Genomic DNA, 25226 nt, shown 5'->3' on the forward strand with positions numbered 1-25226 from the left:
TTGTTAACTTAAACAATGTCTGATGATCTTTATGTTTTCTTTGCCCCTTGAAACGTAGGTATAGACACCAAACCCATTAAAGTTGAGTGGATAAATACATAGTTATGATCATTCATAGGTTTTGGTGGATATCTTGGCGGCAATTTTGGACGCCATTTTGAATTTGGGTGTAATATAATAAACTTATACAATGTATGATGATCTAAATGTGTTCTTTGCCCCTTGAAACCCATATATAGCCATCACAATAATCAAATTTGAGTGGATATTTACATAGTTATGATCATTTATAGGTTTTGGCGGCCATCTTGGCGGCCATTTTCGACGCCATGTTGGATTTGTGAGTACTATTGTACACTTAAGCAATGTCTGATGATCATTATGTGTTCTATGCCCCTTGAAACTTAGGAATATACACCAAATTCATCAAATTTGATTGTATAGTTACATAGTTGTTATCATTAATATGTATTGGCGGCCATTTTGGCGGCCATCTTGAAAATAAACTTTCCGGAGGTCCGATTGTGGTAAACGTTTGATATGCTTTAAAGAAGCTTCTACCCTACCAGGTTCAGTTTAAATACCTTTTGTAGCAATTGTTTGGTGGTTGAAGTTTTTTTTTTATATATTGACCCTAGTATTTTGGAGGCTCGCTAGTTTTTAGGAACTTTTCTTGCAATCTCATTAATATTCATAGATATGCAAATGTACTTATTTGTACATTTAACTGTAGATTATACTAGGTAATAATCATAATCTTCATTTTAACACCAAACCTTTTTTTCTAGAACCAATTTTGAAGACATATTTGAGAATTATACTAGCTAAACTAGCTATTTAGTCAAAGCCTAACGGTTGCCATAGAAACAGCTCAATAATAACTTATAGCTGCCCAACGGAGATTGTTATCAAACATTTTGTTTCTTTATATTGAGTATACAATCAAGTAAGATAGGTGTTGTTTTGCCCCCCTGAGTGGTACACCCCAACCCATCTGGCTGATATACTATTATCCTCTTGCGCAAATGTGGGTTGATGGCCATAACATATGCAAGTAATTATTTTAAGATGTGATCCATTTTCTTACTGTTTATCTTTTCAACAAGTATATCTTACTTATAATGTTATTTTTTTATTAACAGGTACTAATGAGCTTAAAGCAATGTTTCTTTCATTATTTTGGGTTAGACATACTTATGTTCTTGTCCAAATTTGCTTTTTTTTTGCTGTAAAATATGCAAGTCAAGCGTTTTATGTGCTAAACGTTTTATATTTCCGACAAATATAGCTAAGTAATCATGTTGTTGTTAACTGACTAAAAGTTTAGAAGCCATTTTTCTTGCATAGTTTCAGTTAAAACATTATTGTTAAAAAGTGCATTGTGGGCCATATAATTTACAAGTTTGGCCATACATTATGCAAGTCAAGATTTCTTTGTGCTTAACTTACCAACTGTTCATCATTTTTTCAAATATAGCTAATTTAGAATGCTATCTTTAGATAGGTTATCAACGACTAAAACAATCTTTCACGCATGCTGGTGGTTAGAACATATATATTTTTGTTCAAATTTGTATTTTAAGCCGTGAAATATGCTAGTCTACTCCTATAAATATGAGGTCGATATACATCGGTAAATTACTTCTCATTATTTAGACTTATGCAAGTCAAGCTTATTGTATGCTGAATGATTGACTTACACAATAGTATCGCTAAGCATGTTTTCTGCTGAACATGATGTTCAGATGATAAACTTATCCAAACTCTAATCAAACATGCTTAATGATTATTGACGACAAACCATGAGCATTCACTTTAGAAAATGTTGTTTGTTGTGTGTGTTTGCAGACTAAATTTAATACGTTTATTTTAAATACGACGGTGTAAGTTCTTATCCAATTAGAACTTAAAACGTTTGACAATGACGTTGGACGTTCTGTGCACTTTGTTTTATGCAATTGGTGTTAAAACAAAACTTGAGACGAAAACAAGATTGTGTTACACGATTTAATAATGTTACTTTAATATACTAATATATGAAAATGTGGATCACTTGACTGTTAACTATACGTGTTTTATTTGCGGTTTGGATTTCAAATTAGATTTTGACACACCATTTTGAATCAACTTTTATTGTCTGAACATGAAAGCAGTTTGATCAAGCAATGACGATGCCGTTGTTTAATGATATCCGGGTGATGATCTACTCAACAAATGTTCTCATACAACGATCGAATACACACAACAATTGTTACGTTAAAATAGTGCTTGCGAAAATATATGTGTTGCTGCTTGATGTGCATTTATCGAGCTATGTGTTCCTTGTAAAACAATTGATTCTTTTAGACTCATATTGTTTAATTTCTAGAATCTATTCGTTTTATTCATGATTTATTTTTATTCTTTTTACGACAGCAATAACATGCCCAAACAAACACATTATATTGACGCATTATGAGCATAAAACTTGCGTACATACACTCGGATCCCTTCCTTGAAACAGGCGATGTTAATTTGAGATTAAAATAGGTTTAACAGCGTAAAGGTGAGTTGCTGTGTGAAATTAGCGCATCACATATGTAAATTGGTAATATATTATTAATCAGATATAGAGGACAATAACTTAAATCATTTGTCAATGGACGAATTGGAAATCCTCCATAATGGAATTGCTGGTATATTTGTAATATGAGTTCTATGTTAATCAACGATATTTATAGATTATGGTTTTTAAAAGCGAAATAGAGTTGTTGTTTTGTGTTAATTTGTTTATGATTTAATGTTAAATAAGGTGAAACAAAAGCGTCAATAAACGCGAAGATCATTCACTCAATATTGTTTTATTATCGGCAATACATCAGTACATCATTAAACTGAAGTATAAACAATGTTCTCTGTGAGATTTGATCGGTTCGGTTTCCCTTACCTAAATTTTTTCGATCAACATTAGTTCTCAATAGTATTGTTTCACCACAAACAGTCTGGTAATGAATCCTTGTTTTTTTTCCGTTCCATCAAATGTAAGCAAGTATGCGCAGGTGTACATTGATATCAGCTCTTTGTTCGATTCTTGAATTTGTTTTAATAAAAATAGGATCCATACATTCTGGAGCGAGAACGGACATAATTGACCGTTGAACTGGTCCTTAAACCTTAACCATACGGTACATGCAACGAGGAAACAACTTGATAGCATAGAAAACACATATATGCCGATATGTTGGTCAAGTTTTATTAAAAGGTGAAAGGGACCGTCAACCAGATTGACGAAAAAAAAGAAAAGTTCCAAAATACCGTGTGTTTTTATACAATTATTAGTTTATATTGATTACAATATCACGACTGGTATATTAAATTACTTGAAAAAGTTCATATTTTCAGTATACTCGGTAGTAAAATTTCACGATTTGAAAACGAAAGAACATCGCGAAAATATGTGACATAACGATATACACACTATAAATAACTCAAGTTGATTGATCCTTTATATATATATATATATATATATATATATATATATATATATATATATATATATATATATATATATATATATATATATATATATATATATATACAATTCACTAGGCACAATTTGCATTCCTTGATCAACCTACTTGCGATATTTATAGTAAACTGGTAAACTGGTAGTTACCTGGTACACATACCCAGTTACATTATATTACCGAATATACTGAAAATATGAAAACTTAACAACTTTTTCAAGTTATGTAATATACCAGTCGTGATATTTTAATCAATATAAACTAATAATTGTAAAAAATACGGTATTTTAGAACTTTTCTTTTTTTCGTCAATATGGTTTAAGGCTTCTGTAATCAGGAACATTTCCTAATTTTTCTTTACAACAATTTCAGATAATTTATTTTTCAAAGCCTTGATTAAACAATACGCAACGAAGTTATTTAAACTATCTTTTCACAACTATGATTGAAGTTTCTTCCTTAAATTGTAATACTTTGGTCTGTATCATCAATTTTACGATGCTTCTAAACCTTTTTCTTACTAAAGACGATATGACGTTTACACTTACTTGTTTACGATATTCCATCACCGTAGAATGTACCTTTATGTCGCTATGCTTTGCTTAAGGCAGTTCTTTAGTATTCTAATTGAAATTGTTATATTTAATAACTTTTAAATTTTAATATTTGAATAGTGATGTTCAGAGGTGAAAGTTTATTAAAAAATATAATTTAATCTCTGGGCTTATTGTCTGGTCTACATTTGTATAAATTCGATTGTCATTGACCGTTGCTTCGCAATGGCCATTGATCCCCATTTAAGTTTTGCCTGTGATTTGCAAGTCGCAGGCTCGTAGAAAGCTAAATAAATTTGGGGCCGTGGGTAGTAACGGTTGTCGTAGGTTAATGCCCTGCCGCAAAATGGTTCACCTGTAGATGAAAACACGGCTTTTCCGAACATTTTCTACATTTTCATTAAATACACGTTGTTTTAATGTGATTATGGTTATTTCAAGATAAGATATATTTTTTCATGAAATTAAAGGAACTACATTTGGATTTCTTATAATCAATGAGGAAATGTACAATTTCGATGTTAGCTTGAAACTTTAATTTTCATGAACTTTTAATATTTGAATGAAAAAGTACATAGGCGGCTTATTACTTTCAATAAAATAGAATTTATCAGTAAGACTGTTTCGCAAGACCGTTTAAGAAAAAGCATAAAGTTGTCACACCATTTTTGCAGACAAAATTATATTGATGTATATTGAACTAACCTTAAATATTAATAGTGTTTGACGAATGAGAGGTTAGAACTGACGAAGTATTCCGCCTATTCTCCAAACTGACATGCCTCTTGGAATACTGGTTATTGTTTTGACAAATAATGTGTAGTCATATGTAGGTTTAGAGCAGTAAGAGGTAAATAAGTTATTGACAGACTACCCAAAGTTAATCTGCACGTCGTGCAATGGTGTACTGATTTTATTAATCATGATTGCGTCCATAAATCTACTGTACCCGCGCCAATATATCATTGCAGCATCGGGCTTAAGCTCCCACGCGCGTGCGGTAATAAGTGCGTCTTTTATTGCAGTATATATAAATAGGAATTTAAATATAGAGGAGGACCGAGATACCATTCACCATTCATGGACCACATGAAATCAATTATTAGAGACAACAGCGCAAATATTTCCAAAATCTCAAGGTCACGTAATTAAACAACAAATAAGCGGACGGTTTTCTTTAAATAACTTTTTTATTCTGACGTATACGACCTTGAAACAAACAAACGTGTGACGAACAAACACCGAAGAGCCGAAAGGGTGTAATCATTGAAAACAAATATAAATATAAATTGGCTTACCTAGTGAAAAGACGAGCTACTCCTTGGCGAAAATCGCGAAAATGACGCATTTGTGGAAGTCGGTTCAAACAACTAACATCCTTTAAACCCAGTCAGCTCCCGTGTACCCCCCGCTGGTTTATCATTGTTCATTTTCAATAAATAGGAACCATATGTTCTAATATGGTGCTTCTTCCTTTAGGGCAGCTGAAGTTGCTTTGTATTTATATTTGTATAATGTGTTATATGTATTTTGAATTTAAAACAAACACTATTAATCGGTATATAAACAAATGATAATATTCATTTTTTCCGACACATATATATTTGTTTACTATATTTTACGGAACTTAAACCAGAATAAATAACAACACTCAATTACAAATAATACTAATAATAAATGCATGAACGTGTTTAAATGTAATTTTGTATTAAAACAAATTATCGAATGATCATATTAACCAAACCATGCAAAGGCGTACTTTTATGTTAATGACTTTTCTCACTTGTAGCAAAATAGATGCATTTATGCGTCCCTACAATCAATATAAATAGTGAGAAGAATTTATTATCAAACATTTTGTAGGAAGACGCTTGCCTTGTTTACGGTCTGTTATTGGCGTATGCGATTAAATAGAAGATGTTTTATAAACGTAATACATATTTGCCAAGCACTCACTCTTATACATTTTTTGTATAATTTACATCAAATAAATGTGTTTTCCAATGACAATTCATCACGCTTCACTGAACACAAATCTTTATGCAAAATGTAATGGAGCAACACTTTATCTTGTGTTTGATATATCAAGCGCGTTTAAAGAAGAGTCCACAGTATATTTAACGTTTATTAAATAAACATTTGAAGCTGAACAAAGAACGACACATGTTAAGCGTGTTGTATTGTTTGTGGCTATGATCATCGCATCAGGTAAAGTATATTTGGAAGGTATGGATTACCAATTACAAAAAATGAAGAACTATTTAACTTTTGTTTTCCTCTGAAACAACGAAGAGCTGAACAAATAATCAAACAAAATGCACAATAATCAACAAAAAGCATAAGCATAATATGTATACATAGTTCAATATCTTACATGTCGTAAGTGTTAAATAATGTTACCATTGGCAAGAGAAAAATGTATATACATGTGAGTTTGAACCATTATGTACAGGCATGGAATAAATTTAATACAGGTATTCAAGTTACGAAATTATACAATATATTTTGTTAAGTCTTTTGGATCATAGTGTTCGGGAAAGACTGCTATATGTTAAACGTAAATCCCTTCAACCCACGATATAATGTTTTTAGCATTTCAAAATTTTTACGCGCTTGCGTTGAGGAACGTTTGACAAACTAACACATCTGCTTGTTGTTCGAGACGTAAACTACACCATTGTAAGTAGACGTCTACCCCGCAAGTTTGAATGATAAGTGCAATCATGCGCTCAATACGGGCAGAAGAAAAATAAATGATCAACGATATTGTACACCATCTTGAGCACTTGTGACACTGTTCCGCGTACACACTTGATAACATACGCCCTATCGCTCTGTTTACTGAATTAACTATGGGCAGCAACTCTTGTATTGTTTTCGAAATTGCATAAGGCACAAATGGGTTACCGTCCTTCGGAAATAATTCGGACATAACTGGTCTTTTGAGTGCATATTGCCGAGTATCTGGTTTCTCTGGACGGATTTGTCACGTGCCTCCGGAGGATGCTCCTCCACTGCATTTTTAAGCGAAGGTCCCACTGCTCAAATACATATTTAGATACTCATTTAGATAGTTCTTATGACGTAACCTAAATATATATGGGATAAAAAGTTGACATTGATAGTCAAGGTTAAGAAAACGCGTAAGTCTATTAAGGAACGCATGCTTGATCAAGTTTCTACAAGGAAGTCTGCACAACTGTCCACAAATTGAAGCTTCCTTGCGTCAAAACCTGTTTCGAGCGAATCAACATCTAACGCTGAGAGTGAAAAGTCAGTGCTGGTAGACGAGTTTGCTATTCGTAGTATCTGTACCGAAAACGCTACGTATAGTCGGGCGAGAAGAGTGTTCATTCGCCATTCCACGTTGGCATTGACCTGAATGCCATAAAAGGGATTAATCAAATTGCTTTTAGAGTGCTCCGTTAATATAACTGGTCATTACATAAAATAAGAAAATTAATGTATACACAAGTAAATTACTTCTTAATATTAAACGTATTTTGCAGATACTGGTGACTTAAAACTTCGCTATTACTTATAAAGATTGTATGTTACGCCATTATACGAAACAACATCCATACAAAAATAAACAGTTACATTTGACAAAAAAAAACGGAAGTAAATATTATTTACGAATTATACAAAATATAAATCAGCTGTATGGGTGGTAGATTTTATCACTCAAAGTCACTAGTAAAGAGATTTCGATATGCATGTATAGCTATCTCTATTTGCATCTTTTAAAACTGTTTTTCCATTATATGTAAAAGGTTATAAATTTTGTCATTGTAAACAACCATTTATTCAACGCAAAAGGGAAATTAACATAGTTTTAATATATTGTCAAGTTCTTCGCTTTTAAAAGACATTTGTTCTATGATTGATTCATTGCAACTTTTACCATTTCGATCGTTCTTGAAAAGTTACTAACACTAGCACGCCCATACCATTGGTTACTATAATTATATTTCTTGCATCCTGCTGTTCACGATTAATAATATGTATTATGATTTATCATTTTATTGTTTGTATTACTTGTAAAAAAGCTTATTCATAGCTTTATTTTGTGAAACTTTCGGCGTTTACTTTATAGACCAATATTACTCTATGATACTGACTTATTAGCATTTTGTGTTCAAAATGAAATTAAATTTATTACACTACACTATTGGTACTAAAATCCCGCATGTTAACAAAAACAATCTACTGGTCTATACGCGGAAACAAGAAGTGCCGTTTTGCGAAGATACACAATTTCGCAAACGCATGTGTCGTTGTGATGAAGAAGTTAATTTGATTATAATATGTTTAAAACTAGTTCACTATAAAAATGTCGTGTTTGTTCTGCTTCCCTAACAACCGCGAAAGAAATAGAGAATAATAGGTTGGTAACGTGGATGGAGAATGGTTATCTGGCAAGACGGAGGAATTTATCGGGTGAGCCGATAAACGTTCTTTACTGTACATGTACATAGCCAGTTGACATTTTACTGTATTTAATTTAATTAACCCCTTACAATGGAAGATAATTTAGGCATTTTTGAAGTTGATTGGGAAGAACTTGGTACATTTTTTGATGATGAAACTGGTCGTTTTGATGAAATTCAACCTACATGTAGCAACCCAGAAAATGAGCAAAACCAACAAGCCACGCAACAAGTCACAGAACAACTAACAAAACAATCTAACAATGAAAACTTAAAGGATATTCATATACCCTCAGTAGCTACATAAGTAAAGAAAAATCCAGAATTTCACTCATGACGATTGCAGACGTTAAACAGTTCATGGAAAATTCAAAAAACAGAAATACTCAAAAGAAAACAAAAAGGAATCAAGACCCCTTACAGAAATTGAGCCTGATCTGTTGGATGAATATCTAGCTAACTTTATTCTTTCTGTAAGAAAAACTGATGGGCACGAATACGAGCCATCAAGCATAAACAACATGATTACTAGCATTGACAGGAAATTAAAAAGACAAAATACCAACACAGAATTTTCTCTGAAAATTCCAACGCCTTTCAATTGACCCGAGATGCTTGAACTGCAATGCAAAAATCCCTTAAACGCTTAAGCAATCGGAAAAAAACACAAATACAATCCAATTACTGACCAAGAAATTGAAATGCTCTACCAGAGAGGTATCATGGGACAATCTTTAGCAAACTCAGTTCTAAACACTGTTTGGATAAACAACTGCATAATGTTAAAGAAAACTACGACTTGAAGTAGCTTAACAAATTAATCAACGCCTTGTTAAACCATCTATATATATATATATATATATATATATATATATATATATATATATATATATATATATATATATATATAACAAGCATTTTTATTAACACAAATTACTATGTACAAAATGCTCTTGCTGAGATTTGAACTTATAATTCCTTATAGTTCAATAGCTTTCAAACCAATAAGTTTTTCCATTTAAACTACAAGAGCCTCTTTTGTGCTAGAAAAATATTCGCGGCTTTTTTGCGCTTTTTTGCGCCATAAAATTATAATATTTTTTTCCGTACAAGATTGCATAACCTTGATATGATAATATTGCTTTTAAAATAATATACAGTTAATTGTATTACAAGAGTTTGAAATTATATCCATAAAGCTAATCAATGGCTAAATAATAAAAAATAGATCCGCTATATTGTTTATAGACCTATAGGGTACTATTTTTTTATTATTTAGCCATAAGATAAGCTTTATGGATATAATTTCAAACTCCTGTTGTTGTATAAATGCAGCTATGTCTCAAAAAAAGTTTAATGTTATGGAGGTCTTATTTATCCTCAACGTTGTTCAAAACTGAAAAAATACTGATTATGAACACACATAAAATTGTCCATACACAAATCTTTGTTAACACATGTTTACATTAACTACTATGTACCTTATGTTTAAATGAATAGGTTGTGTGTGTCAACTAAGAAAAATACAAATATGGCTTTGTAACATCTAAAATAATTGTAATATGTAGTAAATAAATCAAGCAATTGTTGATCTGCCTGTGTGTCAGTTGAGATGATGCTTAAATAAAGCAGCTTATACGGAATATTAAACATACGATATTTCCGAACGGCCGTCTTGCATTCAATGAAACTTTGATAATAGATGTACTACACAGCTCACGCACATTGCCTCTGTAACACGACACCGTGATCAGAAAAATACAAAGACAGTTGACTGACACTATTTGATAATTTTTATCATTGTATGGGATGTTATAATCTAAATGATAACTTTTATGTTAATGCATGTCCCCATACCCATAGTTAATTTGTCCCTGCAGTCATATATGAACATGTTAAAGTAACGTGTCGAAAGATAAAATAAGTTACAGGTTGTCGGATAAATACGCATTGACTATGCATACTTATTGCACATTTGCGATTTCTGAGGCTTTAACATAAACATATGCTTAACATAAAGCGTAATGTGAATCAAATGCAATTTCTTTGTCAAAAATAAACGACTGTTAGATTTGACAAATATTGATATAGTTATCAACTTCAACTCCTCATTCTTTATGTGCTTAATAAATGTACATATGTATATTTCATTTATTTAATACATTTTGTTTCACGATTGTATGAATACTTGTCTTGTGTTTTTGTTTTTGCATTAAACAATGGCACCCTTTAATTTTCTATTCTTTGATAATGAGTGAATTCAGACATTGATGAACACTCATGCTTCTCTATAATCGCATAAATCCACTCGATACTGATGTTAATAAACAAAATCATGTAATGTATTATGCGTTTTCCATGTTTCATCTTTGGATTAAATGATAGAATCAAAACCAAACAAAGAAAGTCCACTGTGTTAAAGTTGCACAATTTAAGACATCATTATGTTCTGCATCTTCAAATCAACATTCATATGATAAGAATGATGATTTTTGATATACAATTGAAAATTAAGTTGATATAAAATAAAACATCGAGTTGAATAATTAAGTAATTGACTTGATCAATGTCTAGCTTTGTCAACAAATAATCAAACAGCATTATTCAGAGTAAAATTGTCGTTGAAAACATGAAGACGTGTTCATGTACATGTATATTAAATACTACAGTTAATACAGACAATGCATATTTAAATACTCACTATACGTCATATTTAGATATATTCAAATATGAAATGTCGTAATTTTATATGTATAAACAATACACTATACACATTGTACATCATTAAAAATGTTCTAAAGATAAAAGTAAATACATAATTAAACATTAATTGTGTTTATTGTTAACACAACTAGTTTGTGTCTATTGCTAACAATTACGTAATGCAAATGGCCTACTCACCTACATAAAGACTAGACTGTCATACCTCAAGCCGTAATATGGTGTCGAACCCTTGTACCTTATTCACTTATTAAAGGACCGTTTAACAGATTTTGGCATGTATTGAAGCATGTCATCAAATGCTTTATATTGATAAATTAAAACATTTGACATAAAAATCTCCAGTTAAAAAAACAACAAGAATGCATTTAAAAAAGGAAAAAAAAGTAACCCTCAACAGTGCTCGAACCACTGACCACTGGAGTTCTGAAGTCTCCCGCCTAGACCACTCGACCATCCATGCTCATGCTTAGAGCGGATGTATTTTTACCTATATAAGCAATCCTCGTAGTTTCCCAAAATATTATGACAACAACAGAATTTTCCAAATTATTCAATCGTTTCGCGTCGCACGACGGTTTATAATTTTCAGGTTTTCAAATCGTCAAAAGATGCATATAATGAATATTTTAGAGCATGGTTAATGGTCAGTATTACACTTTCCTCAAAAATATCATAACTAAAACGAACATTTGCGACTCTGAAACAACTTTTTTTTAATTTTGTCAATTTACCAAAACGTTAAACGGCCCCTTAATTATACGTGTCTGCGTTGGGAGCTGGATAAAAACACTATTAATTGACATAACTTTCCACACTTTTCAATTGACAGACGTAAATTTGTGAACTGAAACAAATAAATGTGTCGCTACAGATGGTTGGTATCCGGAACTCAGAGAATCTGGTATGGCGTGGTATTTCGCACAGTAAATATATATGCCCAACAAAAAAGGGATCGGCGAATTTGTTTGGTTTTCAAAGGATTCCGGTTTATAGAATGTTGTTTTTAGGATTTGCAGTGAACAAAATGAAACCCGAAAATGAAAAACATGTCGGAGAAAATAATTAACTAGGCATTAATAAAGCTACACGGTAACTATTAAATCCATATGTAAACAACTTAATATTAACGATACAATGTATTGTTCCACCATTTTATGCTTCATCATTCTTTTATAAAGTGTAACAAAATCATATTTCTAAAATCTGTTGTCAAATAATTCACAGTTTTTTAAAACTCCCTCTCTATATATTTAAATACTACCTTTTTTGCGTATTCATCAAATTATTCGCGTTTTTATCACTTATGATTGATGGAGTTCTTGCCGTATAGCGCTTTAACATTGTTGGGTGGTATTTCCGGTCATACAACAGCCGTTTAGAAAACAGCAACTGAAACGTGGTACCACGTCAGCCTGTGTGATAAGCGAAGGTGTTGTTTCCTCTGGGTATACCGCGCCCCCCCACCCACGCACACAGCATCTTTCGGAAAACAAACAAATACACATGCTACTCGGCTTCAATCCCAGCTCCTGACACATGAGCATTCGGTATGGTAAGTTAGCACTTCGGGTGTTTTTTTTGACAAAAACAAGATATCTAGCACTAATCATTTAATATGTTACTCTATACGATATATGCACATTTTAATAATTTTATCATTTTACACTCTAAAACACCGTGAACAAATATTAATCAATTTGCCCATCGACATTTTCGAGAAAACCTAAGCGTATCTAGGTATACAATTCAAACATATTATGCCAACTAATTATGGAAATGTCCAATTAACAAATTGATAATGTATTGTTCATTATTCCCGTAATGCATCATTTTGATTTGTGTTGTTATAAATGCATGTTTAAAGTCACTGATTGTTACTAAGTGTAATGTTCAACTTCTTCGTCGAGATTAATATGTTTTTATTTATTTATTTATCGAGAGTTCAGTGATAATATAAATATTTCATAACAAGCTTCCATAAGAACGAATCTGACTGGCTGCAGCGACTGCTGCACTGTTCTGATTGACTGCAGCAAAATCAGTTGCAAAATATGCAGTATCCAAAACGTATATAAGGAGTTTCTTAATACAGTTTTGGAAACAGTTGCTAATATAAAACAAAAAACATCCAGGTCGCAAAAGAAACGTAAACGTATGAGAATATATCGAAATGTTATTGTTAAAATAGATTCGTTCATTTAAAAATTGTATTAAGTGATCTTAAAATTCCAGCGACTGTTCACCAAACTTGCATTATAATCGTCACTTTCTCGCAACACAAATTACCATATACTGTAACTTAATTATAATTATACAACTGTTTCTAAATGATAACTGTTAATACCCTAATATGGCTACGTCGTTTCTAGAGTTTGCTGCTCAAAGACTCAAACGCAAACAGACTCAGAGAACTGTATCGATTAAGAGTTTCATAATAAGATTCAAGATTAACGTTGTTTCTTTTTAATATGATGATAATGTAAATTCGTTCAACTATTAGACATATATCTACTAGAGTTTGAGGCCAGACACAAACTTATATAGGTCGTGCGTTCCTTACAAACATATTAAGTAATATTACTTCTTGAGAATATTTACCGTAAGGTAGCTTACAATATACTATATACATATTGATTTAAATATATTTTATGTAATACCAATCATTTTCGTTCATGTGGTCGTGTACACAAAAATATTTGATTTCGCTTGAAGAAAATATCCGTTTTCAGTTACACATATGTTCATCAAATCATTATTTACATAGTGGTTTCGGTTGAAATCCCAAATGTTGTGCATTAACTGTGTCAAGACGTTGACACCAGCTTTAGTCATTGATGTTAAGTATTGTGATTTATTGTCCTTTATTGTAGAGGCGAATGTCGACCGGCAACTTAAATATTAACATATTGTGATAAGAATTTCTTTCCTTTTTTCTGTTTCCGGAGTTTCATTATTCCTGCTATGAAGCATTCAGGGGTGGTATTCCAGAAGCATCTTAAGTTTAATTTTATTTGTATCCTCAAATTGGGAATTTTTCTTAAGTGTTTCATTTCATACTGCAAAAGTTAGGCATCGAAAATTACATCAAAATAACATCATTATGTCAATACTATTTGAAGAATACCAAACAAACATGCATGTCTTTATTTAGTAAAGAAATACAAAACATTGTTATTTTGAACTTAAGTGAAAATATTTAGGAAATGACTTAAGATGTTTCTGGAATACGACCCCAGGTCATTAAATATGATTTTACAGGGCACTGAGAAAAATTACAATGGACTATATTTCCCCGACAATAAATCGCATATCCAGTGTGTTCATTTATGGCTGAATTATTTCGACAATATGCTCAAGAACTTCAAAATTGAAAACACTACTATATCAATATAGCTCTGATAGCTTCATGCAAATGATACCAACGTCAGCGTAGGTATAATAATTACTGATTCCATGCGTATAAATGTTTTTGATTACAATATGAGCATGTATTAATGATACCACATGTATTTAATGCGATACAATGTGGAGCTTATAACAAACGAACTACAATGTCTTTTCACGTCTTTATATTATAAAGCAAAATTGCCAAAAACAATACAGACACTATCAGAAAGAAGTGTCTTAGATCAACATGACAACTGTTTATAACGAATTTTTAAGAGTGCAATTAATCGGACAGTTTTGTTTTTGTAAATATGTTACAATACAAAATGTGTAAAGCGGTTCCAAACAAGACCCGACCGATTGTTTTCTGAGATAATATTATTAATTTTGTAATTATATTGATACACGTATACTGATGGAACGGAGTTTGTGAATTGTCAAAGCACACAGCTATGTAATGTAGGATTGCCAAAGGTTGTGTGTCGTTTCTTGGATTTGATTGCCGTATTCAACAACACTTAAGATGTATAATGGCGGCCATTAGTTTTGTCGCCGCAAACGACAGTTCAATAAACGCACAATAGAATTTTGTCAAAATAATCTCTCTTTCACATGTATAATGACAGATTGACACAAAGATGCAGCAAATGCACGTAAATATAAATGGATCTTATCGGGCTCCAGTTTGGAACGGATATCAAAATCCAATTCAGTATCCGAAAACTATACGGATAGTGTTTCGTCTGCTTTTCTGGAAAGTCATGGCGGTACACATCTGTCGTGGTCACTGCAGTCTTGCCAGTCGGAAATTGAATCGTTAAAACTTGACCAAACCTGCTTGTTCTGGAAACAGACAGCTCCACCGCCTCGTTTCATTTGTGATTCCTAAAGAGAAAATACTATTAAAATCCATCACAGTCATTCGTTAAATTGCCTGTATTGCATCACAGGCACAAAAGGTCGATGTGTATTATGGGGTCATTAATCGATACACGTGAGTTTTGTTTGAAATACTGTTTAGAGTCATCGGTGATAGTAATGGTTTGGGAGTGATTTGAATTGGGAATGGTCATACTGGCAAGTATGTGTAGTAACTGGTATTGAACAAAGTTGACAAAACGGTCAATTTGATTTATCCTGTAAAAATCTTATTGGACTTCAAAGCACCAAATGTAGAAAAGATCTGTGTGAGGATTTAAAATGATCATGCGTAAAAATATGTTTACGTTACGTATCAAAGTGTTGATTTAACGGTAAGTGGTGTTGCTTATTTATATTGCACTGATAATAAGCCATATCGAATGACTGCAATAAGTTTAATTTAGGTGAATGACAAATTTATGGGTTCATGGATAAAATTTCTATCCTACACAAACTTAAGTCAACGAATAGTCATATGGCAGCAACAGACGTTGCAAACCTTATAAGGACAGACGGTATTCCAATTTACGTATGTATAGAGATCTACATCATTATGATTAAGAATGGTTTTTAGCTTTGTAAAACTCACACGATTGAATGAATCATGAACGGTGGTGCTAGAAAAAAATGGAACTTTTTATTTCGCTGTGTACTTCCGGCCGGACGGACATCGACATTTCGAGGCATAATGCAAACAGTGAAAATGATGGCCCACCTCTCTATTAATGTCTCCAACACACACCCAGGCTGGGTTTGTGGTGATGGCCCATTTGGCGTGGTCTTTGGTCTCTTCGAAGTCAACTCTTGGATTCGAGAACATCACTTTCTTGACGTTGAATACCTGATAATAATAATTATGATGATAATAATAATAATAATAACATTAATAATAATAATAATTATTATTATTAAAAGTGTTGAAGATGCTATTGCTATTTTTAGTTTTTTTTTACTCTTCCTTTTATAAAAAGTAGTATATAACAACAATAATGCTTTATCTTATTAAAAAAATATTGAACAATAACGGTGTTTGGCAAAGGTAAAGATGGTGTTACCTTAAGGGTGGTGCAGATTTGATAATAATGAAATAATAATGTTAAAGCTTGTTGCGGTTGTGATGGTAGTGGTGCTGATGCTGCTGATGGTGATAGTTATAATGATAATATTGGTAAATGTTACACCTTGAACGTTCCAGTACAGTTCGAACACATCTTGCTTTTCCTTCTCTGCCAGGTTTCCACATACATAGAGTCCCGAAACGTAGATGCGAGAAGGTCCGCGTACAGATCTATGTAAAATATAATCAATATTTAATTTTGCATGTAAACGTTCATTTGCTTTATACTTAACAGTGACGTTTTAAAGATAAATATACAAAAAAGACATAACAATATCATATATGCGACATAAAATGTGTTTTCAAGCCTCCATCGGACGTAACTACGAAAAAAGAGCAACGTACCAATACATGTGTGTACACGCGCATGTGTTATTATTTGCAAATACAAACGTCTAATTATAGTAAAAATAACTATTTTACAATATTCTGAATTAATTGTTGCAGAATATGACTTAGTTGTGGCTGTTGAATGGCATCAGGTAGTAAACCATACATTGGCTTATATAATAAAACACCATGTTAAACATTTCGAATACAATAATTATTTCAGTTAACATTTACCGTGACCCCATTTGCCGGACTTAGCAAATGACTGGAATTTCACGTTCTCCCGTGAATATAACGTTGTTTCGCTCTTGCCTTGTACGGTAGCATTCTCTAAAGCAGCGGTCATCTTAGGGTACTTATCAGCAAATGTTGCTGGCATGCTTTTGTCGTAAATTACCGGGTGGTTGTACATCAGTTGCATGCCTGTCAAACACAATTTCATTTATAAATACCATCTTTAATGAACTGAACGTTATTTGTTACAATGACCTATCGTAAGATATTCAAAATAACACCGGTCGCACCTTTTTAACCTTTAAACTTTTATTCAAAATAACAAAAAAAATCCATAAACTGAATTGATAATTCGCCTTATATTAAGACTGAATATCCGCTAAACTTTGACGTTTCTCAAAAGAGCACACAACTTTTAGCTTTGTCGTTACAATCTATGCAATATTTATGCAATTTATAATGAAGGTATACCAAGACATAACTAATTCGTGTGTGCGCGTGCTGCTGTTTTCTCTTTGCTTTATGCTCGGAGCATCTTACCTATTTCATCTAAGTATTGTGTTGGCATAGTTACACACAGGAATGTTTGTCCAAAACTCGTATTATCGTTTGACCATTTGTAGCCACTAGCCCGTGTTGGTGGAAAAAGAGGCTTGCTTTGAACCAACCAAAACCCTGACGTTAGATCGAAGCTTACGACTCCTGCAAACATATTTATGGGACGCAAGCCATTATTTATTAAGACGGTATAATTATATTTTATTTTAATGGACTAGCTAACCTTTCAATGAGATCAATAACATTTCAATTGAAATAATGCCAGCCAAATCTGCACTTCACAGATTCAAGAAAGCACCTTAAACTTAAACATATCATCACTTACCACTAAAATTTGATAACCTAACAGATAAAAAATGTCAATTCTAGCTGATGTTCATAGTATGGTAACCGTAAGGAGAGGTCAACAGCCATTCATATTTGTAATCCATCATTTCGCATCATGAACATCCAAACTCACTCTTGCACACTTCTGTTTTGGTTCTTCACAACTTGAATAACTCAGAATCGTTACTACACATCAAGATATAATATATGTACAATTAAGTATAGTAACGGCTTATACTACGAAAACATGGTAACGTCAATGGTACACTGGAAATGACCGATGTGTACACAACGATTTTTGTTATGGTCAACACATACTTAACTATATCATGGTAACCTTTTCAGGAATGAAACAAATACAACTAGAGATTACCATACAAGAGTTTACCATACCATTCTTACTTCAGCAGTAAACACAAGTTCTACATCCCAATCTGTCGGAGATCTGTTACATGTTTTGTAATTCTGCTGGAACTGATTGTATCAACTTATTATCTGCCTTATTTGTAAATAACAACTTTTTATAAACCTTTTGTGTGACCATAATTACTGTAAGTCTTCTTCGAATTCGGTGGTTCGTCATTGTACATTGCATACATGAACTTTTCTTCAGAGGTCCCGTGATACTGGAAGCAAAATTAATAGTAATTAATGTTTATAGGCTAAGGACAACACTTTTATTTTTTGTTTTACTGGAATCCCTACCCTAGTTTTGTAACCTTCTCTAGAACGAAAACATAGATAAGAAGCAGGGTATATTATATGCATGTGTGTAACAGCTGTAAGAAAAAAGAAAAGACAATTATATTAACAATTGGCATAATCATTATAGATTCCCCCTTTTTAATAAAGCACTTACATATGATCCCATGAAGATAAGGGAATGCAGCTAGGTGTTACATAGTAATATATGTGAATGACAAAGCAAACATACAATACTACAATGTGTAAAGTTAGTATTATTCCTATTATTATAAAAACGAATACCTTAAACACGGAATGTAGTGTAGCGATTGTTCTATTTAACTTTGAAAAACAATGACACACGAACACACGTGTATTTGTGCAATCAATTGAAAACCGTCCGAAAAAGCTGAATACGTTAGTAATATGATTGCTTTTTAAATGTTAAACTGGTTAAATGTTTCTTTATGCTATCGTGTGCTTTTGGACTATATATTTTTAGATTGACGACGCTACGGAAGACACATATTTCGGAATGGCGATGTTTTCAAACGTTTCTTTGTTATTCAACAAAATGCAACTAATTTTCTTCGAAGATATTTGCCTTCTTGATGACGTCTTATTAGCAAAATAAATGCACGCAATAATGAGGACGTTTTATACATAATCAATGTTCATAGAATCTGCATGTGTATGTTATTTCCTGCTACCCAGATGAATATTTCATGCTCCTCGGATAAACATTTTCAGTAACGCTGTTTATTGTTTTTATGCATGTATATGGTTACCGTGTGCTGCCAGTTCACAAAGTGCCCATGTGCGGCATGGTTTAAAATGTTTCAAATAACAATGTGTGTTCTTTATTTTGACCTGCTTTATCTGTGAATGCGAATACATTTTGTCATAATTATTTTATACACATTTGCTTATTATATTGTGGTTATCTCCGCCGGCCATCTGTCTGTCTGTCCGTCTGTCTTACCGTCATGGCCACTATCTCCTCCTACACTATAAGCACTAGAACCTTGAAAGTTACACACAAGGTAGCTATGAGCATATGTGCGACCCTGCTCTATTTGGAATTTTGGTCTGACCCCTGGGTCAAAAGTTATGGGGTTTGGGGCGGGCCGGGTCAGAGATTTTCACTCATTTTTTATGTTATTTTACATTAACTTCTGTTTTTCTGCACCGATTTACTTCAAATTGATACTGAACCTCTCTTCTGACAATACGGTCAATCTCCACTATGCATGGCCCCATTACCAACCCTGGGGCGCCCCGCCCACATAGACCACACCCACCCAAAATTGCCTTTTACTATAATTTCTTCATTTCTACACCGATTCACTTAAAATTGATACTGAAATTCTCTTATGACAATACGGTCAATCTCAACTATGCATGACAATACGGTCAATCTCAACTATGCATGGCCCTATTACCAACCCAATCTCTTGCACAACGGTCACATTACATTCACCTCTGTGTTGGGGACAGAACGGACTATTGTTATGAAAGCGTCTCATTCATGTCATGATCATTCCAAGCGTTCATCAGTGAGGTTACAGTATACTAAACAATCTCTTGCACGACGGTTACATTGCATTAACTGCATTAAAGAAAACCATCTCATACCATGATATCTTATATCAGTCTTTATTAATTATTATAAAATTGATATGTTTTTTTTTATGTTAAGAAACCGACATACATAAATACGTCGAAGCAATGCCTAACGTCACTCAATAAAAAATATGTACAATTGTTTACATTTGTGAAGTGCGTGGAATGATTACATCTGTGTAAATGGGCAGTGAAATAGTTCCATAGAGTTGCGTTAAAACTCACAAGTTTTTGCACGATTTATCGTACATTAAAAAGTCATATTTCTTAATTAAATGCATGCGATCTTAAATATCCACTCAAATATACATTGTATGCGTTTGTTCGGCTTAAGCTATTTGGTAGACAAAATGGCGTGCTGAGCCTTATGCAGAGTTGTATGTGAGAGCAAGGAACGACAACTCTGCGTGGAGAATGTTACCAACCCTGAGGCGCCCCACCCACATAGGTCACACCCACCCGAAATTGCCTTTATCTATAACTTCTTCATTTCTACACCGATTCACTTCTAATAGATACTAAACTTCTCTTGTGACAATACGGTCAATCTCAACTATGCATGGCCCAATTACCAACCCTGGGGCGCCCCGCCAAAATAGGCCACACCCACAAAAAATTGCCTTTTACTACAATTTCTTCATTTCTACACCTATTCACTTCTAATTGATACTGAACTATTCTTATGACAATACGGTCAATCTCAACTATGCATAGCCCCATTACCAACCCTGGGGTGCCCCGCCCACATAGGCCACACCCACCCAAAATTGCCTTTTACTTAACTTCTTCATTTCTACACTGATTCACTTCTAATTTATACTGAACTTCTCTTACGACAATAGGTCAATCTCAACTATGCATGGCCCCATTACCAACCCTGGGGCGCCACTGGGTCAAACATGCGGCGTGGGGATACGCGTCGGCCTCTGCCGCGCCATTTCTAGTATTGTTATTGTATCACCATTCACGAGTCTCATTACTACATCCACTATAGAACCGTATCATCAACTCCATTATCAACAACAACAAAATCAGCCATACAGTGAGTGTATCCCGGAATAAATACATATATATATATATTGTTGAATAACTCATATTACGGCGGGCAGTTTAACCTATTCACACCTCCTGGTTTACCAGTCCTAAGTACACATATATATGCGAAGCAAACATCCGAGACCGTTGGACAACCGACTTGTAGGATAAATGTGGATCCTTGACTTGGTGAGTGTTGACCTTTGGCATCAACGAATACTTCAAATGGGATCAGTATTACATATTTATAGTAGAAACCCTGACTTGTTTAGCATGTATGATGCGCTAAAAAAATATGAATGCCTTCCCTTCATTGACTGACTATTGGTTAACCTTAATAAATGAAATGGGATTAATTTCCCAAATTCAAAACAATGTCCAAGTAAAGCCGTTTAGCGTATTAAAAATGTTATTGTTTTGTTTTTATAGAATTTCAGCCATCATGATTATGGGAGATATATTTGAATGTGCTCATAACAAAATATTATTAAACAATTATAAAAACAATTTGATGTTGACGAATACTTATAAATAAAGTACTGCATGAGTTCGGTGAACTTTTGTTGAACAATACGATAACCTGATTGGTGGAATATATTTCATCCAAAGTGTAGAATATAGCCTGGTGTTTCTGGTCGAGTGTGCTCCGAACGAGGATCCAGGATGGACTGTTGGCGTCGAGATACATCATGGAATTCTTTGGAACATTTACATGCCCTGGCAACTTGTAGCCTATGAACCTAAAGACAAGCCATGACAGTACATATTATTTTCAATAAAACGAAAGGCTACCTCTCGTAAAGATATATAGCTGTTAATGAAAGTACTAAAATACGCGATGTTATAAAACAACAGTGAAAATGGTTTTATAATTTGACACAGTTAGGAAAAATTACCGTGCAATAACACGCAGGTTTAAATATTAAGTTATATGTTAGATGTCTCGGTGATATATCAGGTTACTTTGTCAAGTCAGTGATTTTGCATTAATGGAAAACTGTATACAGTATTATCAACGCTTATGTATTTTACAATACAATTTATTTTTGAAATAAAGAATAATATGTCAATGCGTTTCAAAGCAACAGAAAAACAATAAAACATTTGAATAAAACATATGCTTTTGCAAGGCAATCAAGCAGAATGACTACTTACCAATCTACTGGATTGTTTGAATTATCCATGCATGACATTCCAACAGCATATGTTACCAAACAAGATAAATAAGAGATTAAAAGCAGTAACAGTTTACCGATTCCTTCGGGTTTTATAAAATACATTTTCTCTTTTACACTCAACCCTTCGCCGCTTTTAAAAGTTTCAAAGTAGAGGTAGATACTTTTTTAGATGCTTCCTGAACGCCTTTACAAAAGTTATGTTTACTCAAAATGTTCAAAACACGGAAGTACTTCATATTATCATAATTTATTACCGAAACTGAACGTAACGATATGAAACTTTTGCCACGCATGATGAAGTCAGTCTCTCTAATTCGTCTGCTCGAGTGCTTTATTAACTAATGTATTTGTTTCCCGATATTTGTTTCAGGTAGGTCGATAAATGCGTGCGATATAAAACTGATATGGACAGACAATAAATCTAATTCATCCGGGTCTAAGTTTTTTATGGATAAGCCGATAAGCGACGTTGTATCGCTTTATGTTTTTTAATGTTTTATAAATTCCGACTTTATTCACTGAAGTATTTTTCTAGACTTTGAGCTTTACCCATTTATACATACATACATCTTGTGTGTATTCATTGTGGCTATATTTCTTTAAAGAAAACGTATGAAAAAATATTGTTTTTAAACATGTTAAGTGTTCAAATCTTCTAGCAGCTGTAACCAATAATTTTCTCTGTACTTTATATATGTTTTGTTTTATTTCTTATAACCAGCAACTTGCAAATCCATACAATTTTAACCGTAATAATTGCATGTATGTGTTCGTTTTACTAATCTTGACATACACCGTTAAAAGTATATATTTGCCTTTCTACTATCAATCGCTTTAATTGGGAAGATTGACACAAAATTATATTTAGACGGTTTTACTTCATAAAGTGTAATACTAATATCTGCTGTAAAATGTTATTTTGAATTATACTATTTTCGGAAGAATAGATTCTCAAAATGACTATACCCATATTATTACGCTGTTAAATATCCGTATAAAATAACCATGGTATACGTCTAAATATGAACATTACTTCTTTAAAATTGCTGGACTGAAACTAATATCTTTTAGATGCAAAGACGTACTGAAAACATCTTAAAATGAAATACACAACTTATGTCAGAACGATCATTCAAGGTCCAAATGTACGGATTATATTACAACTCAAATCATAAAACAAAAGTAAGGATAGATATGCATTTATTATACATGATATAATATTAATTATTATATTGATTTTTATTAATGTCATAAAATACGCAAGTATTTTTAAACGCGAAGGGCTAATAATGATTACGGACATTATTCCCGGTATACCGGGTATTCACGATTGCAAAGAAATAGTTAACCATAAACAAATGAAGTGACATAAAAACATTTATAAACATAAAAAAAACACTCGTATATTTATTTTGGACAAAGTGTTTTATAACTGTAACATATTTAATGTATTATTATACAAGTATCACAGTTTGGAATGCAATAAACGCCGTTTTTATTGAAACCTATGACATTTTAGCTTGCATATACTTACTATCATGGGGCAGGAAAGCGGATTTATATCACCCATTTTTCGTTACCAGGACAGTTTAACTTTTCGAAGATCTTGCAGTTTTATACCATTTACATCTATTTGAGATCAAACTTGTATAGGCTTCTACAAGGGACAACAACATTTTTTGAGTGGTTATTGTTCAACTTCTTATTGTTGTTCAGCTTCATTGTAATTTTCGTAATGCGGTGTGACTTTTATTGTGATCGACACATTATCATGTGTACGTGAAACTTACTCAAAATTATTCGTATTCTTGACTTGATGAAAGTAGTGTACTTTCATTACTTGCAATCGCGTTATTTAAAACTATGAGATCAAACTTGCTTATCTTTATAAGTAGTTGTTTGCTTGCGATCAGCCAATTTTACTACAAACATCCGTATTTTAACACAACTTCGATTTTCAGAACAAGGTAGTGACGTTTAAGCGAACATAAAATTTTCAAATGCTTTCAGTAGCGTTTTAGGTTTTATTTCAATGAAATGTTCGAAAACTAATATTTATCCCACTTTAACAGCGAATTCGGTTGATTAAAGCCGTGTTTATTAAATTTCATCTATAATCAACGGCAAGGCTATAATCAACTGCACGAAATGACGTCATCAACTGCCGAACCGGGTCTACTTTTTCCCACGCACCTAAGGGGTCGAAACTTTAACTTCTGCTCGAGCAGAAAAAAATGCTGCTCGAGCAGCGTATTGCTGCTCGAGCAGCAATTTACTGGTCGAGCAGCATTTGAGCAGCAAAATTCCTGCTCGAGCAGCAATATGCTGCTCGAGAAGCATTTATTTTTAGAATAAGCCAAGCCAATCAAATTTAAGCTTTCAAACGGACGACATAAGCTATCTCTACGGAAACGAAATAGACCGGTGCAGCGTGAATATTGTTTGATCGTGAGATCTGTCACATAAATCGGAGATCTGACGATTTTCACAGTACCCCGTGAGATTGCTCCGATCAGTCGCCGTGAAAAATGTCAGATTGATGAAAAATAATATTTAACGCAATGTTGTTTCAATTCAACTTAATTTCGCGTTTTAACAGCTTGCAGTTATTTTCGGAC

General features: G+C 33.0%; 2 protein-coding genes across 3 annotated transcripts in view; both read right to left on the reverse strand.

The window, feature by feature from the left end:
- LOC127838358 (uncharacterized) overlaps positions 1 to 25226 on the reverse strand; it is a 372916-nt gene that overhangs the window by 318564 nt on the left and 29126 nt on the right. The gene's annotated exons all lie outside the window — the stretch shown is intronic.
- Positions 14767 to 22868, reverse strand: LOC127838360 (plancitoxin-1-like). 2 transcript variants are annotated; one of them, XM_052366076.1, is made up of 8 exons: positions 22683 to 22868; positions 22011 to 22170; positions 18618 to 18714; positions 17744 to 17905; positions 17204 to 17392; positions 16704 to 16810; positions 16238 to 16363; positions 14767 to 15486 (listed from the first exon to the last, which is right to left on the reverse strand). In XM_052366076.1, exons 2-8 carry the CDS (start codon positions 22119 to 22121, stop codon positions 15361 to 15363), a joined length of 918 nt encoding a protein of 305 aa, XP_052222036.1. In that variant the 5' UTR covers positions 22122 to 22170; positions 22683 to 22868; the 3' UTR covers positions 14767 to 15360. The 2 variants fall into 2 exon arrangements, with proteins under 2 accessions (XP_052222036.1, XP_052222035.1); XM_052366075.1 differs by having other exon boundaries at positions 22586 to 22867.

The sequence above is a fragment of the Dreissena polymorpha genome, chromosome 7, assembly GCF_020536995.1.
Source record: "Dreissena polymorpha isolate Duluth1 chromosome 7, UMN_Dpol_1.0, whole genome shotgun sequence".
Classification (NCBI taxonomy): Eukaryota; Metazoa; Mollusca; class Bivalvia; order Myida; family Dreissenidae; genus Dreissena; species Dreissena polymorpha.

Bases quoted from the DNA above. Each gene is read 5' to 3' on its own strand.
- LOC127838360 (XM_052366075.1), bottom strand. From the start codon at position 22,710: ATGTATTTTATAAAACCCGAAGGAATCGGTAAACTGTTACTGCTTTTA. The intron at 17,906-18,617 runs GTTTATAAAAAG...ATATGTTTGCAG, and splicing joins TAATTATGGTCACACAAAAG to GAGTCGTAAGCTTCGATCTA. The intron at 16,811-17,203 runs GTAAATGTTAAC...TATTTTACATAG, and splicing joins GTCCGGCAAATGGGGTCACG to ATCTGTACGCGGACCTTCTC.